Genomic DNA, 15,184 nt, shown 5'->3' with positions numbered 1-15,184 from the left:
AAACCAAGGAGTTGCTTCTACACTATGATTAACTCTAACACGTGGTCAGGCTTCTTCCTTCCCAATCACTTTACCTAGCCTAGAAAGAAAATCTCTCCCATTTTAGACATGACCCTTTAACCCTGAGCCTCTTCAAACACAAAGCATTGTGGGCATTCTGCATAACGAAACAAAGGAAGGGAAGAGAGTTCAATGAGCATCATCCTGAAGAATGGCATACGCTTCTCCTCAGGTCAAAGTTTTGGAGTCCAGGACCAACTGTTTCTATACTTATTTGTCTTTCACATCTTATTTGTATTTTAAAAAAGATACGGCTGTCATGGAAGAGAATGGATTTCTAGTTTGCAAGGCCCCATGCTTTCTTAGCTGCAAAGCTTTCCTATCTTTTTTTTTTTTTTTTTGTCTTGGATTTGGTTTTTGTCTCGGTTTTTCAGATAGGTTTGACCATTTTTTTTCTTGCCCAGGCAAGCTTTGGAGTTTGATCCTACCAATGAAACTTTCCAGAAAGTTATGAAGAGGGTAGGATAGCTTCAAAGTGAGACTCTCAGATAGTTCCAAGTCTGGGGGGACTGCTGTAGAAAACCATTGGTAGAAGAATCTATTGCTCTGGCAATGTTTGGAGCCTGAAGTGTTTGCTAGCATGCACTGTCAGAAGCCATTTCTCATGTGGTTATCCGCCCTACTTCCTTTAAAACAAAACATTTGGTACAGGATACAAACTGGTCTCTCCTCTTCGCAGACATAATAATGAGATGTTAGCTTCATGAAAATGCCTCCACTTTGGTAGTAAGTGATCAGGTTTACCTCTGGATGAGAATGGAAAAAGCCTACTTGGTCTTACCACGCATGTCCAGGTTTCTTTGTAGTACCGATGGCTGCTTGTCTAGCTGACCGCTTGTATTCTTTCAGCGCTGTTTTAGCAGACACCACCACTGTCAACCATCAACCCAGGGGGTATCTGCCTGAGGAAGAAATGCACATGCACAACGCTGTGTGTTTAGATAGCATGGGAACTTCAGAAACATGTTTAATGGATGGAAGCTGCAAAAGTGCCCAGCAGCTTTAGAAAGTCCTCCTGAGACACACAGACCTTTGACTATTTCATATTTCACAAGATGGCTGATGGTATTTTCGTTATTTTGGTTTTCTTTTTGTTGTTGTTGTTCTTGTCTTCTTGCCCTTAAGTGGGTGTACTTAAGTAGTCACCATGTAACAAAGCAGTTTATGGACACAGTGTATCTTAATAGTTGTCATTCCTCTCACCATTCAAGTACACATGTATGCAGTCTAATGGGATGGCATATTTTAGAAAGTACTCTGTCTCTGTTTGCATTCTTCAGGTACTCCGGGATACACTGGATATCTAACTGTTGAGTGGTATTTTTCTTATTCAAAGGGCTAACTATACCCTGATGTGTAGTTTTCAAAATCAGTCAGTGATAACTTCGCATACTTAGTATAAGCACAGAGTCCATCAAGAGAGCACATTTCAGAATTGGGGGAAGAGAATTCAGGATACCATTTCTGCCAGTAACAGCCTGAGTGCAATCCTTACACATTTCTCTTCCATGCAGAAAAATTTGTTTCTAGTGAATTAGGTCTGTATTTGTATTTGTATTAATTGGAATGAAAACTCATTATTAGAGCAAACTCACAGAGTGTCGATGCTTCATTACGAGGCGCGGCTCCCAGAATTAAAGAAAAAGATGTTAGTGAAGATTCAGTATAATGTTACAAAACAAAAGTGTAATCCACTGCCTTCCGTCTGTCCAGCACTCAGAAGTTATTTGTTAAGTACTCATGAAATTCCAGTTCTTACCTAGGTTATATTAAAACAAAAACCAGGGAAAAGGGAAAATAACTCACATCTTGTGTTTTCGGAAGGTGTTCCCTTTAGGAATACACATAGTAAGCTTTCATGCTACCACATTGCTTTAGGAATTGAGTAACACATTTACCTATTACACACCTTGGCTCTTGGATTTATGCAGAAAGGACTGAAAGGCGGCACGTGCTAGGTTAGCATGTGTGACTGATGAGTGTGACTTCACCAGACAACTTCATGGAGGAAAGGACTGTTCTAGCTCCTCTCTGGTTTCACAGATCTCAGTCCATGGATGATATCAGCTCCATGTTTTGGAGCCTGTGGAAAGTGAACACATCACGGTGGAGGGCAAAGGAAAGCTGTTCACCTCGTGGCAGCCATGAAGCAGAGAGGGAAAGGGGGACCAGGCCATCCTCAAAACATGCGCGCTTGACACCTCACTTTCTCCAACTGGACTCCTTTCTTCTAGTAGCCGATGGTGCTAGGAACTCATCAGAGGAGCAACCGTGTAATAAGTTCAGCAAGATGATGATTCATTCCCGTATCAGTAATACATACCTCCAGCGGGAAAACCAAGCCTTCAACACAGGAGCCTCGTGTGTGTGTGTGTGTGTGTGTGTGTGTGTGTGTGTGTGTGTGTGTGTGTGTGTGTGTGTGTGTGGTTGGGGGGAAGAGTGACTGAATCCAAACGCAGCAATCTGTTACTGACTTTTGACATCTCCTGGTGAAAATGAGGGTCAAGAAACTGGAATTCTATGCGAGTTGAACTCAAGGAGAGGTGATCCTCAGAGGATGTAGAGATTGTGTCTGAGTCAGGCAGTAGTGTGTGGATTGAGTACCTGGGCAGAAGCAAAGGAGTCGTGTAGAAATGATAGAAAGGAGAGTTTGGGAACAGCGATGGCTAGTTCTTTTTTTGATCATTATTGAGTTGTGCGGTGTCCCGTTCATTCTTGTGCATATGGATATATGATATAGTAAAGTAGAATGCTTCCTTCCTCCCAAGCAAAAATAATGAAAGGAAAGGCCCGTGTTCTATGGGAGGAGATGTCTAACAGAGAACAAATACCTATAAGACATATAGAAGGGTGTGATGAGTATGTTTTTGTATGCTGCCATCTCATTTGAATCCAGATATCAATCGTCCCTGCAGACAGGGAAATGTGTCGTGTGATGTTCTGCATACTTATTTATCCATCTTTTGTTTGCTTTTCCCATTCAATTCTGTACTCACTGTAGTAAGAAAGCTTGAGAGCATATACATTCTGACCTTCTCTTCTCTGAGAGATAGAGATTTCTGTCCATCAAGCTTATGTTCCACTTGTTTTAGCATAAAGGTAAGTGGTCATCTCTCTCCTTATCATGATTCAGGTCATGTCCCCAAAACATATATAATCACTTGGAGAGGGACTATAGTAATATGGAGGCACTAGTCTTAGGCCATATGACCAGGAAAGTGTTCAGAAAGTGGACCTCAGTCCTACTGTAACTCAAGAACATGGAATGAGAAAGGGGTTTGTTCTTCAAAAGCGATGGGAATTCCCATCTTTCAAAAAAAATGCGCAAGGAGTCTTTAGAAAGCAAAGGCTGCCAAGAGCTCACCCCCACCCCCAACGCCACCCCCACCCCCAGCCCCACTGTTACTTGCTCCTTCCAATACATTATATATGCCTCATGGTTTTCCCATTCACTGGGAAATGATATACCTGCAAAGACATCCACTAGACCAGTGAATGAGTAGCTCAGGCACCTAATTGTGGCTGACCTAGTTAACAAACATGTTCTGCCATTGAGAGCAGAGAGTATAAAACATCTGGCTGTGTTTAACTGCTTTTACAGCATGAAGAAAGAAAAGAGACTCAATTAGTTATAGTATGGTTGAGTAGATACTTAATTGAATAATTACTGGTTTGGGCCAAGGCAAGTTTTCATCCATTACATTCATTATCAATACCTGGTTGATATGGACCCTTAAAAATGTCTTTTGGAAAAGGAAATATTCATATAGGCAGAGACATTTGGCGAGGTGTATCTACCCTCACTTGACACGTTCCATGGCGTGTTTACCATTAAAATATTTACTGACTTTTAATAAAAGTAAACCACCCAGCAGCTAAATGCCTCAAGTACTTTTGTGCTGTCTGCATGTGGTATGATTAAATAAAATTCTTAGCTCTTTTTCCTACACTTCAGAAATGATTGTAGGTGATTACATTAGTGTTGTTAGAAAGATGAAATGGAACACTTTTGATTATGTCTCATAACAAACTCGGCAGGCCTGAGTTCCTCAAACTCCCCCAGAAAACTCAATATATAATAGAGACATTTACTTGAACAGAAGCGCATTCCCAGAGGGTCATTTCAGAGGGCGATGGTGAGTGATTTCCTAAGACAATGTGGTTTGCTAAGGGATGGGGATTGAGAAAAGAATTTCATCACATTTCATCCATAAATCATGCTTGGAAACAGAAAACTGAGATGATAATCCCTGCAAGGCCCTTCTATATTGAAACTGGAATACATTTAAAAAATGTACCGAATCAGGCCAGCACAGCTGAGCCCAGCCCTACTAACTTAAACATATTCTTTCATTTCATGTACAGTTAAAAAAAAGTCATCTCACACAAAGTCTAGTTCACCTCATCTAACTTACCGAGTGCCATACCAAAAGTGAAAAGAAAGAAAAGGGTATATGTGTGTGTGGGGTAAGTGGTTCCATGATTTAGGATATCCTGCGGATTTGGTTGGCACTCTTTCAACTCTACTACCCTTTCATACACAATTTGAAAAGCAAAACAAAAAAGCTGTGTCTGTGCCCCTGTCTTTATTGGCATAACAGAAGTAGGCAAGACTAGGTAATACAATGGAAGAAAGATGTGCTGGTTCACTCTTCTAGAAGACACCATGTCCGAACTCAAAGTATGCATAGAAAGATTCCAGTGGTATAACTCCTTCAAACCGATGACTTTCTAGGTTAACAAAATACCAGGAAGCCAAAACATGTGTTGTCAAGAAGAGGCAGAGTTCAAGGGCAGGGAAGGAGGGCTCACAAATAAAGAGAGGAAGGGTGGGCTGGTTCAGCCATAATATTTCACATACACAGTCAAATGGAAGGAGGTGACTGGAGGGGAAGGGTGGGCTGAAGAGAAAGGAGAGGGATGGAAGAGGCGACACAGATCAAGATACATTGTCCTAATAAACAGATGGGTTGAACTGAAATCCCTCTGTAAAACTACTTAAAAAATGTTTTGTAAAGCTAGGCCTTGGGGGCTCACACCAGTAACCCTAGCTACTCAGGAGGCCAACATCTGAGGATCACAGTTGAAAGCCGCCCTGGCCAGGAGTCCAGGATACTCTTTATCTCCAATTAACTACCAAAAAAAAGCCAGAAGTGTAGATGTGGCTCAAGTGGTAAAGCACCAACCTTGAGCAAAAGAAGATTGGGACTAGTGCCCAAACCCCCAGGTTCAAGCCTCATGATTGACCCAAATTTGTTTTTTATGTTCACAAAACAAAACAAAATCTCTATGTGGACGCTTGGCCAGAGATGTCTTCCTTCATGATAGCAGGACAGAAGCAAAACGAAAAGGCCAAAGGAAGCAATAATGGCTCAAACTCACCCTTTATAGTGGTTCCTAGGTGTAAGCCTAGAATGTTGCTGTGACCTAATCCTCTATTAGTAAACCTACAGCCTAATACTGTTACCATGACAAGTAAGTGTCCATTATGATTCAAAGGCACTTAACCCATCCTGCACACACACACACACACACACACACACACACACACACACACACACACACACACAGTTGCAGTTGCTTTGAAGGTTAGATGCATCCCATATGCCAAGTGCCAGGCACTGCATTTGAACAGTGGGTGGTAGAGACAGCGCACTTTGTTTGTGGGCATACCTGGAATTTGAAAACACTTTCGGAGGAGCGTTCTGTGCCGGCTGAGAGATTCGGAGCGTGCGGTTCCCAATGGCTTTTGACTGTCAGGCTGTACTAGCAAAGTCATCATGACAGGAAACAATTGAGGAGCTGTCGCTTCGCAGAACTCCTGGGAGAGTTCCATTTGTCTGTGTTTTGTAAGTAGTTGTCTGAGCCCTAGGGGAACAGAGAGTTCTGACTCTGAAGTTCCCTCCCCACGCACAGGCACGAGGAGTTGCCATGTTGTTTATCTGTGTGGGTAGGGGCTGCTTTGTCTGTTCCCAGCCCGATCCAAGGATGCAAGAAACATTTCTTGGCCTCCCCTAAAATGAACTTTATTGGGGTGCCTTTCTGCTTTCTGGAGCCTATTCTGTGTGTAGGTTTTATGATCAGGGTTATACGATACCCAAATGAATACTCATGTTTAGTGTTTGTCCCAAAGAGAACCATGAAGACACTTGTATGCCTGGCAGTGAAGTGGCTTTCCAACCTAGAAAGACAGTGTTACTGGGTCAGTGACTTTATAGGACTCGAGATAAAAAGAAATGGCCAACATTCTTCCCAAACACTGAATAAGCAACGAGTTTGGACTTTAAGCGTATCTTTAGTCCATTTTCCCATTACTTTTATTTAGCATTTGCTCCAAGAAATCTGGTCTGAATTTTTTTGTCAGTCCTGGGGCTTGAACTCAGGACCTGAGTGCTGTCCTTTGGCTTTTTCAAGGCTAGAGCTACAGCACCACTTCCAGGTTTTTTCTATGTATGTGGTACCAAGGAATTGAACCTGGGTCTTCATACATGCTAGGCAAGCACTCTACTACTAGGCCAAACTCCCAGCCCCGAGATGGCTTTGGAGCAGCAAATGCTGAATAAAAAGGGAACGTAGACTAAAGATACACTTAAAGTCCAAACCAATAGTGGGGTGTAGAGGTGTATCTGTGGCATCTCGTTCTTGTCATTCTAGCTATAGTGCTGGGAACATAAATAGGAAGACTGCAGTCCAGGTGGGGGGCCTTGGCCCAAGGGAGGCCTTCCGATTAAATCCATTGGATATACAGACTTCTAGATATCAAAAAAGATTTTTTTTAATAAAAGGGATAAGAAAAGAATGGGAAAGCAGTGCATTTTGTGTTCAGCTTTATAATTCTCTTTCAAATGTGGATCTTTCAAAATTTTAAAGTTATGTCTTCACAGATATAAGCTACGGTCTTTCCCAATCTGAAACTTCAAGCATTATGAGTCCATAATGAACCATTATTTGCTAAATGGCTGGGAAGTTGCTCAACAATCTTTCAAGTCAGAGGAAAAAGGGAGGACAAAGGGAAACGTGAACTTGTTGGAGCCATGGAGGATGAGGTTAGATGTACAGTGAACCCTCTTATATCTGGCTTGGCTTTTGATGGTTTTCACTTACCTGAAATAAAATTGTTAGGTAGAAAATACTAGAAATAAGACATTCATAAGTTTCTAGATTGCATGCAGTTCTGTGTGATATCCTCAAGCTCTACCCTGCCCTCCTTTACAGAAGAGTATTGTTAGAATATGTTCTTTGTTGTTAATATCTTCTAGTGCCTGGGTTATCAACTAAACTTGGCTGTAGGTATGAATGTTTGGGGAGAAGCATAGTATACAAATCACCGCATTTCCTGTGGTTTCAGGCATGTTTGGTGTGAGTGGGTTGGGGATACTTTGCTTTGAGGAGATGAAAGGAGGAACAAAGTCAGAAAAAAATAATAAAAACCAGAAAGGAATATAGTAGGATGATGGAGGCTATCCAGCAATCGAAGGCCAAATTAGGTTTAACGTGAGCAGCTGAATGCCAGAGTAGGTTCAACCAGTGTTGGTATATTAATGGAGCTTGCACAATGATCTAATGAGAGTAGTTGAGTGTGTACTGATGAATAAGAGAGTCATAACAATTTTATCGTTATTATTATCATTAAGTATTATTGTTGGTACCCAGGTGTTTGAATGCAAGAGACTTGCCCTGGTTCCATTTTCTTGCTTAGCTGGCAATCTGCCATTTGAGCCATGCCACCAGCCTTGCTTTGTGCTCATGATTTTGGAGATGGTATCTTGCAGACTTTGCTGCATGGGCTGGATTTGAATTCAAATCCTCCAGATCTCAGCCTTCTGTGTAGCTGGGAATAAAGGCACGAGCCAGTGATTACTGACTTTTACAATTCATTTTTAAGGGTTTTTTTGTTTTTGTTTTTGTTTTTTTTGGCCAATCCTGGGGCTTGAACTCAGGGCTTGGCCACTGTCTCTGAGCCTCTCTGTGCTCAAGGCTAGTGCTCTATCCCTTGAGCCACAGCACCACTTCCAGCTTTTTCTGTGTATGTGGTATTGAGGAATCGAACCCAGAGCTTTATACACAGCAGGCAAGTAACTCTGCCACTAGGCCATATTCCCTGCCGCTAATTGCTAACTCTCCCTAAGCACCATGTTCAAATTTTTTTCTTCACCACTGCATAATCTTTATAAAAACCCTATAATTAAGTCTTAGGATTATCTTTACAGATAGGGATAAGGAAGAAACTGAGTTTCTGAGGGTTAAATGGTCACATATAGTCCAGTTGCAAAATGAGAATTGAATTGAACTCAGCCCGTCTGATGCGAAGTCTGTCTCCTTAATTGCTATGCTAAGCTGCTTCTCATTCCTATTAATGAGTATGAAATTGAAGCCGAATGGTGTCATGATTTAATATTTTCTATGAGTAATGGACTAATGTAATTTTAATAGCACTTTGTAATTTAGAAAGGCGTTTGTACCCACAGTGTTTCACTTGGGTTTCAATATCTCCTGTGTAGTAGATAAGGATTATCTTTTTCTGAGTGTATCAAGAGACAAAATTAATGTTCAAAGAGGTGGAGTGACTTGCTCAAGGTCAAAGAACTGATCTAAGTTAATATAGCAGAAGTGCTCTGGACCCTGTGGTCTTTCCATTTACTAAAAGGTTTGGATCCTCGGCCTGTATAAAATGGTAGATTCAAGGAAGATCTCAAATAGTGCCAATCTCTTAGGAAGCCCAAATCTAAAGTTCAGCAAAAGAAAAGAACAGGAAGCAAGTTCTCAAAAGAGATGTGGTGGGGACAAGGGGAAACAAGGTAGATGAATGAAGAGGAGGAGAATGTCTGTCCTACAAAAGGAAGAAGAGTGTTGGTAGAGGAGGGGTGGGTACATGTTGAAAGGGGTTTGATCACTACCATATTGATAAACTGCCTTGTTAGATGACAATGCCTTTGTACAGCTACTTAAAGATAGTGATGATAATAAACAACGTAACCTATACACATGAATTTGCAGTACCGGGGCACATAGTGCATATGGATTTCTTTCCCTTTCCAGATCTACTGGACATCTGGAAACACCCCCTAGAATCAGAGGTCCATGACATGAATTGAATTCTTCCCAACAACCCTTAGCCAAATAGGACTGGGTGCACTGACAATCACCTTCTGGTTTATTGGCTTGAGATATGCCCAGGCGTGATTGAGGAACAGCCCACACACAGCCTGAGAGCCAGGATTGGCTGGAAGGATCAGAGCTCTGATTGGCTCTGACCACAGTTATGCAGCCAGGCAGTATCATGGTCGTCTCCATTCATCACTCTCAGGCTCTCCTCTCCTCCTCTGGTTACAGTGAGTTTCAAGGGTAATGGGATAACCATGAGTCTTCCCGCCTCATTGTCCTATTTTGTTTGGTTTTGTCCTGGTTTTTCCATTGGTGATACCCAGTAACACATGGTGACTTCCCTATTTCTGCACTTGTCTGTTCGGTGGTTCTGACGTTCTTCATGCTTTCGAGGCTGAGAAGCAGTGGATCTTACACAAGATATATTTCCTCCACTCTGTCCTATCATCACTCTACACTAATAAAATAGCAGAGTAGTCAGTTGGGATAGACCCAGTTGCTTGGTTCATTCCACTTCTGCTAATGACAGGAGATGGGACTCTCGTCGATCCTAGACTGTAGAAGTTGATCTGAAGAGAAGCTTTGAGGACGCGCCTTGCCCTTGAACCTTGCCATCTCATGAGACAACCATGTGTCTTCCTAGTACATGCAAGCAGATGTTTAATGATCTGTGGAGCTTAATCTCTTCAAGTTATTATGAGACAAGTTTTTTTGCCTGCTTCTTAGAATGATAGCATTGTATCTGGAGACACTGAAATTTTGTTTTAATTATTTCACAGCCTTATCTGTTTACATTTAGTTTCTCATTAAAGTAATACTTAGAAAACTCTAAGAAAGACCTCCTGACTGCTCAAGAGGAGATAAGAAGCCAAGGAGATAACAGGCCCTGTATCTTAGAACAAAGATTATGTTTAAGGAAGTAAATTTCACAAGGGAGGGAAGAAGAGAGACTGAAGGAACTGAAAACCCCAACCCAAGCGCCAACTTTGCTTTGCGCAGCTCCTCTGCTACCTGTATTTACTCAGCTCTTTTTTTCCCCTTGGTTCCTCTCAGTTCTTAATTTCCTCCTCAGAGTCATGAAAAGAGTTGCATGACAAGATAACACCATCTTTTTCTAAATCAGAATTAAATAATAGCCCATCTGTTCTAAGTGTCCCAAATCAAAGTTGTCCAAAAATGCAGTAGTCCAAAAAATGGAATCCGAACTTTTTTATGATTAGGAATGCATACCTGGTGAATGAATTAATGTTTATGAAGTCATTGTCATGTGTCAGACACATTCTAGTTTAGCTTTGCCCAATCGTTCTCTTGTCCCATATTCAGCGAGAACTCTTCTAACATCTGAATTTTCTGCCTGTAATTTTTTGTTTGGTGTATTATTACTGGTCTAGGCAGTTAGCTGTTTGAGGGTCAGCCTTCATTTTTTTTTATTTTTATTTTTTTATTGTAATTAGTAAAAGGGTTACATGATATTTTCCAGATAGAAGGTGCATTAATTCACATACATTGATACCCTTTCACATGTCTTGGTACCCATTACCCTCCCCCCCACACCCCCCACTCGTCTTGGTTTTCCCCCCTTCCCTATCAAATTTCAAATAACCAAATACAAATTAATTCAATATATCAGATAACAAAGTGAGACACTATAACAATATGAGATAACCAAGGGACAGGAAAGGAGATGAGAGACAACATAGTACATTAAGGACAACAATCATTCGTTATATGTCACCCTTCATTTTCAAGTCACATGTTTCTTTCCTGGTGCTTCTTAGGAGATTGGAACCCCTGCAGCACACAACTGCTGTGTTTTGTAGCACAGTAACAATGAGATCGTCAAAACGGAGTCAGATGATCGTGTGTGTGTGTGTGTGTGTGTTTCAAGCACAGATCGCATCATTTCTCAGTTTCATGGAGTCTGGTTCATTTCTTTCTATACTTGTCAATAAATTTTATCTCCAAATTTAAGTAGAAAGCCACAACGTGCTATTGTAAGAGTTCACTTTCAGTGAGCTAGAATAAAATGTGAAATGATGGTGCCAAAAGAAATGTAAAAAAGAATTGATTTTGTGTTCTGCAGTGAAAAGGAGGGAAAACACTGGGATCATGTATTGAAGGACACTCGTATGTTTTCTCATCTGATTGAAATCACTTTTAAAAAAGCACACTCACTTTTAAAAGCACATTTGCAATGAAATTCCTTATTCACACGTGAAATTAATTACCAGTGTTCCAATTCCTTCGTAAAAGGTTGACTTAGCTTGAGGGTCCCTTCCTGTTTATTATGCATACATTTGACAGCATGTCTAACCAATAGACAGAACATCACAATCTGTAGGCTACCAATTTGTCACCCATATCCTCTGCCAAATTCCTTCCAGAAACGATTATCTCCAGCATCAACCAGATAAATTTGCCAGGGGCCATTGAAAATTAGCACTAGATTTGCTCTGGTTTGATCAGCCTTAAGGCAGTATGCCATTTCCCACAAGATATTCATGGTGAACTCTCAGATGAAAGGCGGGCACCAAGTCATTGTTCTAATCATCTGCTCTTAGGTAAAGTGTAATTGGGCTAATTTTGGCTAGAACACAGTGAATACTTTTCCATCCTTGGAGTAAATATTGTGTCATTATATTTCCTAGAGGGACTTCCTCTGGCAACATGCTGGGGTGTGCTTTTGCTCCTACCCCCTTTTCTCAACTCCCCAATCATTGTACTCAACCTGCACACAGGTGGAGCCATTTTCTTTTCCCCTGGGTATCCCACAAGCCAAGTAGACCAACATGAGGGACAAACATGAGGCTCAAGCTGGACCAGGTAGCATCCTTCCTAGAAATTTAAGTGGGGGGGGGTTGTGGTTTTTCCCAGTGAGGTGCAGTGGGGGGAGTGGGGAGGGTTCACCGACTTGGAGAGAAAACGCCTGAAGAGGAGGCCAAGGGAAGGCTAAGTGGAGAGAGAGAGTCTGCATTATATCTAAGTCTTGATTCTATCCTCAGGCTTGACCTCAGATCTGCCAGTGGGATTTAAGAGTTGCATGATTTCATTAACTTCTATTTCTTCCTTTGGCTAATGTGAGTTCTGTGGGCTGTAATCGATCCAAAAGGGTCCTGATGTGCACACCACAGGTCTGTGCTATTATTACTTCTCCCCTCTTTCTATATGACCTCATATCACTCCAGCCTGCCTTCCGCCCCAAGTCAGTAACCAATGGACTATCTAATCGCTGCAATCATCGTGCTGAATGGACTGTCTGCTGTCCATCCCCTCACCATGAGCTGGCAGTGTGCCCAAGGAAATGACAGAGAAGTAGAAGTGTGAAGGCTGAAGAGGACTGAGCTAGACACACATGAGAAATGAGGGGAATCTCTAGGATAAGGTCAAAATCTTTCCAGGAGAGGCAGCTTGATTTGTTTCTTTATTTATTTATTACAGGCACCTTAAGTAGAAAGATTCAAAGTTGAAGAACTGGCAAAGGGTGAGAGATAGCAGAAGCCTCTCCCAGTTGGCACAGAGTCCAGCTCCAGTCAGGTTTTTAGACTTTGTGAAGATCACTGGCTATCTTTCCCTGCTAGGCCATGGAAGATATAGCAGATTTTTTTTTTTAGCTCATAGAATGACACAATAAAGTTTATGAGTGTTTTTGCAGAGCAGGGGAATCAAGCCCAAGGAATTTCCTACGCTAAATGTTTATGTTTTAAAGGAGTTTATAACTTAGCAATTCTTAAGTTTGGCACCTATGAAAATGATCTGAGGGGCATTTTAAAATACTGTTGTCTTTCCATTCCAATGCAATCAATGTTTCTGGTGAAAAATACCTGGGCCAACAAATCCAAAAAACTGATTTCCAAATAACTAGCAAAAAGCCAGACGTGGAGGTGTGGTTCAAATAGCAGAGTGCCAACGTTGCTTAAAAGACAAGCAAGAGGGACTGGGAGTTTGGCCTAGTGGTAGAGTGCTTGCCTAGCATGCACGAAGACCGGGGTTCAATTCCTCAGTACCACATACATAGAAAAAAGCGGGAAGTGGTGCTGAGGCTCAAGTGGTAGAGCTCTAGCCTTGAGAAAGTCCAAGGACAGTGCTCAGACCTGAGCTCAAGCCCAGGACTGGCAAAAAAAAAAAAAAAAAGACAAGCAAGAGCCCAAGCCCAGGACTGGCACAAAGTTATAGCAAGGATTTATTTTAATTACACAGCAGGAAGTAGGTGGGGGAGAAATGGAAAGAAAGAGACATTTACTGCATGCAGAGTCAACCAACTCCATCCTTCAAGGAATCTGTTGAACAATTCTCACCTATGTCATCCAAAGTACCTGGCTACCTTTCAGCTTTATTATTTTCAAATCTAGGATAATATGCCTAAATACCAGTAGAGCTAAGTAATCTTTACAGATTTGAAATCCAGGGTTGACAATGCCAGATGTGAATCTGAGTGCTAGAGAGCGCGCCCCTTCTCTCTCCCTCTCTCTCTCTCTCTCTCTCTCTCTCTCTCTCTCTCTCTCTCTCTCTCTCTCTCTCTCTCTCTCTCTCTCTCTCTCTCTCCCTCTCTCCCTCTCCCTCTCTCCCTCTCCCTCTCCCTCTCTCCCTCTCCCTCTCTCCCTCTCCCTCTCCCTCTCTCACTCTCCCTCTCCCTCTCTCCCTCTCCCTCTCTCCCTCTCCCTCTCCCTCTCCCCCTTTCCTTCTCCCTCCCCCTCCCTCCCCTCCCTCTTCTCCCTTTCCCCCTTCTCCCCTTCTCCTTTCTCTATCCCTTCCCCTCTTTCATCTTGTCCCCCTCCCTGTCTTTCTCCCTGACCATTTCTGGCCCCGCCCCTGCCTCTCCCCCTGCCCTCCCCCTCTCTCCCTCTTCCTGTTTCCCCACCCCATCCCAAAATAAGCCATGTAGTCAGACATTAGGGGCATCATAAGAACAGTCTTTAGGACCATATTACCAAGTTTTTTCTTTTTTCAATTTTGATTGCCTAAGTCCTAAACCACTCAAAATTAGGATCTGGTGGAGAAATCCTGAGACCCGCAAATGTAGCTCATGAATCACAAGGGAATTCATTAGACCCGATGCCCCTGGCTCTGAAACCACCCAGGCCCTGATCTCCCAGTTATAAATCCGATTCTTTCACGACTTGGAGAGATTTCCTTGTCAATTGTGGGGGGATTTGGTTTGGCTGCCTCTGCTGTTAATTTAGGATGGAGCAGTTGTGGAGAAGAGGAACTGGCAGTTGTTGAGATTTGCTTTATTTTTAGAAGGCTGAGAACTTTGGGGGTAGATGGATGTGGGTCTCTGAGCATGGCACTTCCATCATGCTCCCACCCCCCCCAACACTGTGCTCTTGCTCCCCCTGAGCTCCTTCTCTGAGAGTTCTTGAGAAAGATGCAGGGTGAGAGGAGTGGGGGGGCTCTGTCTTGGGAAAATGTGTGTATTATGTTAGGGGATCTGGTTTTTATTCCTAGCCCATCAAAACAAAGGAAGAGAGAGGAGGAGGAGGACGAAGAGGAGGAAGAGGAGGAGGAGGAGGAGGAGGAAGAGGAGGAGGAGGAGGAGGAGGAGGAGGGAAAACAGTTTTAAACTAGACATGGTGATATAAGCCTGTCATCCCAGCTACTTGGAAGTTTGGTAGGATCATAGTTCCAAGCTAGCTCAGACATCAGTCAAAGACCCAATTACCAATGCAACAAGGTACTGGAGGAGTGGGTCAAGGAGTCCAGTGTCTGCTTAGCAAGTATAAGACCCTGGGTTCAAAACACCCCAGGACTATCAGGGGAAAAAAAAATAATTCCCCCCCAAACCACGCACTACAAATCTCATGCTTAGCCTGACATTTAAAACCATTCTTTAGAAACACCCAGTACTTTCAAAATCGTTTGGAGGTCTTTCGAAGTTGTTCATGGTGTGGTATGATTTGGGGAAGAAAAATGCAAATGCCAGAGGAAACAAAGAAAAGGGGAATGTTCCAAACGAATGCTACTCTTTTCTGCCCTGTCACCTTGGCTCTTTAGATGGGGGAGGCTGGTTTCTGGATGGCAG

The 15,184-nt window shown here is 42.5% G+C and overlaps 1 protein-coding gene across 2 annotated transcripts in view; it reads left to right on the top strand.

Moving 5' to 3' along the window:
* Sgcd (sarcoglycan delta) overlaps positions 1-15,184 on the top strand; it is a 408,119-nt gene that overhangs the window by 207,354 nt on the left and 185,581 nt on the right. The window contains exon 1 of one of the 2 annotated variants that reach the window (XM_090321217.1): positions 7,086-7,106. The exons of the other annotated variant lie outside the window; for it this stretch is intronic. Within the exon in view, the coding sequence (XP_090177343.1) occupies positions 7,095-7,106 (12 nt within the window). The 5' untranslated portion in view covers positions 7,086-7,094. Of the gene's footprint in view, positions 1-7,085; positions 7,107-15,184 lie in introns of those variants that run through there. 2 annotated transcript variants of the gene reach the window in all.

This window comes from Megascapheus bottae, chromosome 29 (genome assembly GCF_031878675.1).
Source record: "Megascapheus bottae isolate mThoBot1 chromosome 29, mThoBot2.hap1, whole genome shotgun sequence".
NCBI classification, from domain to species: Eukaryota; Metazoa; Chordata; class Mammalia; order Rodentia; family Geomyidae; genus Megascapheus; species Megascapheus bottae.
This window is presented reverse-complemented; position numbering and strand designations above follow the sequence as displayed.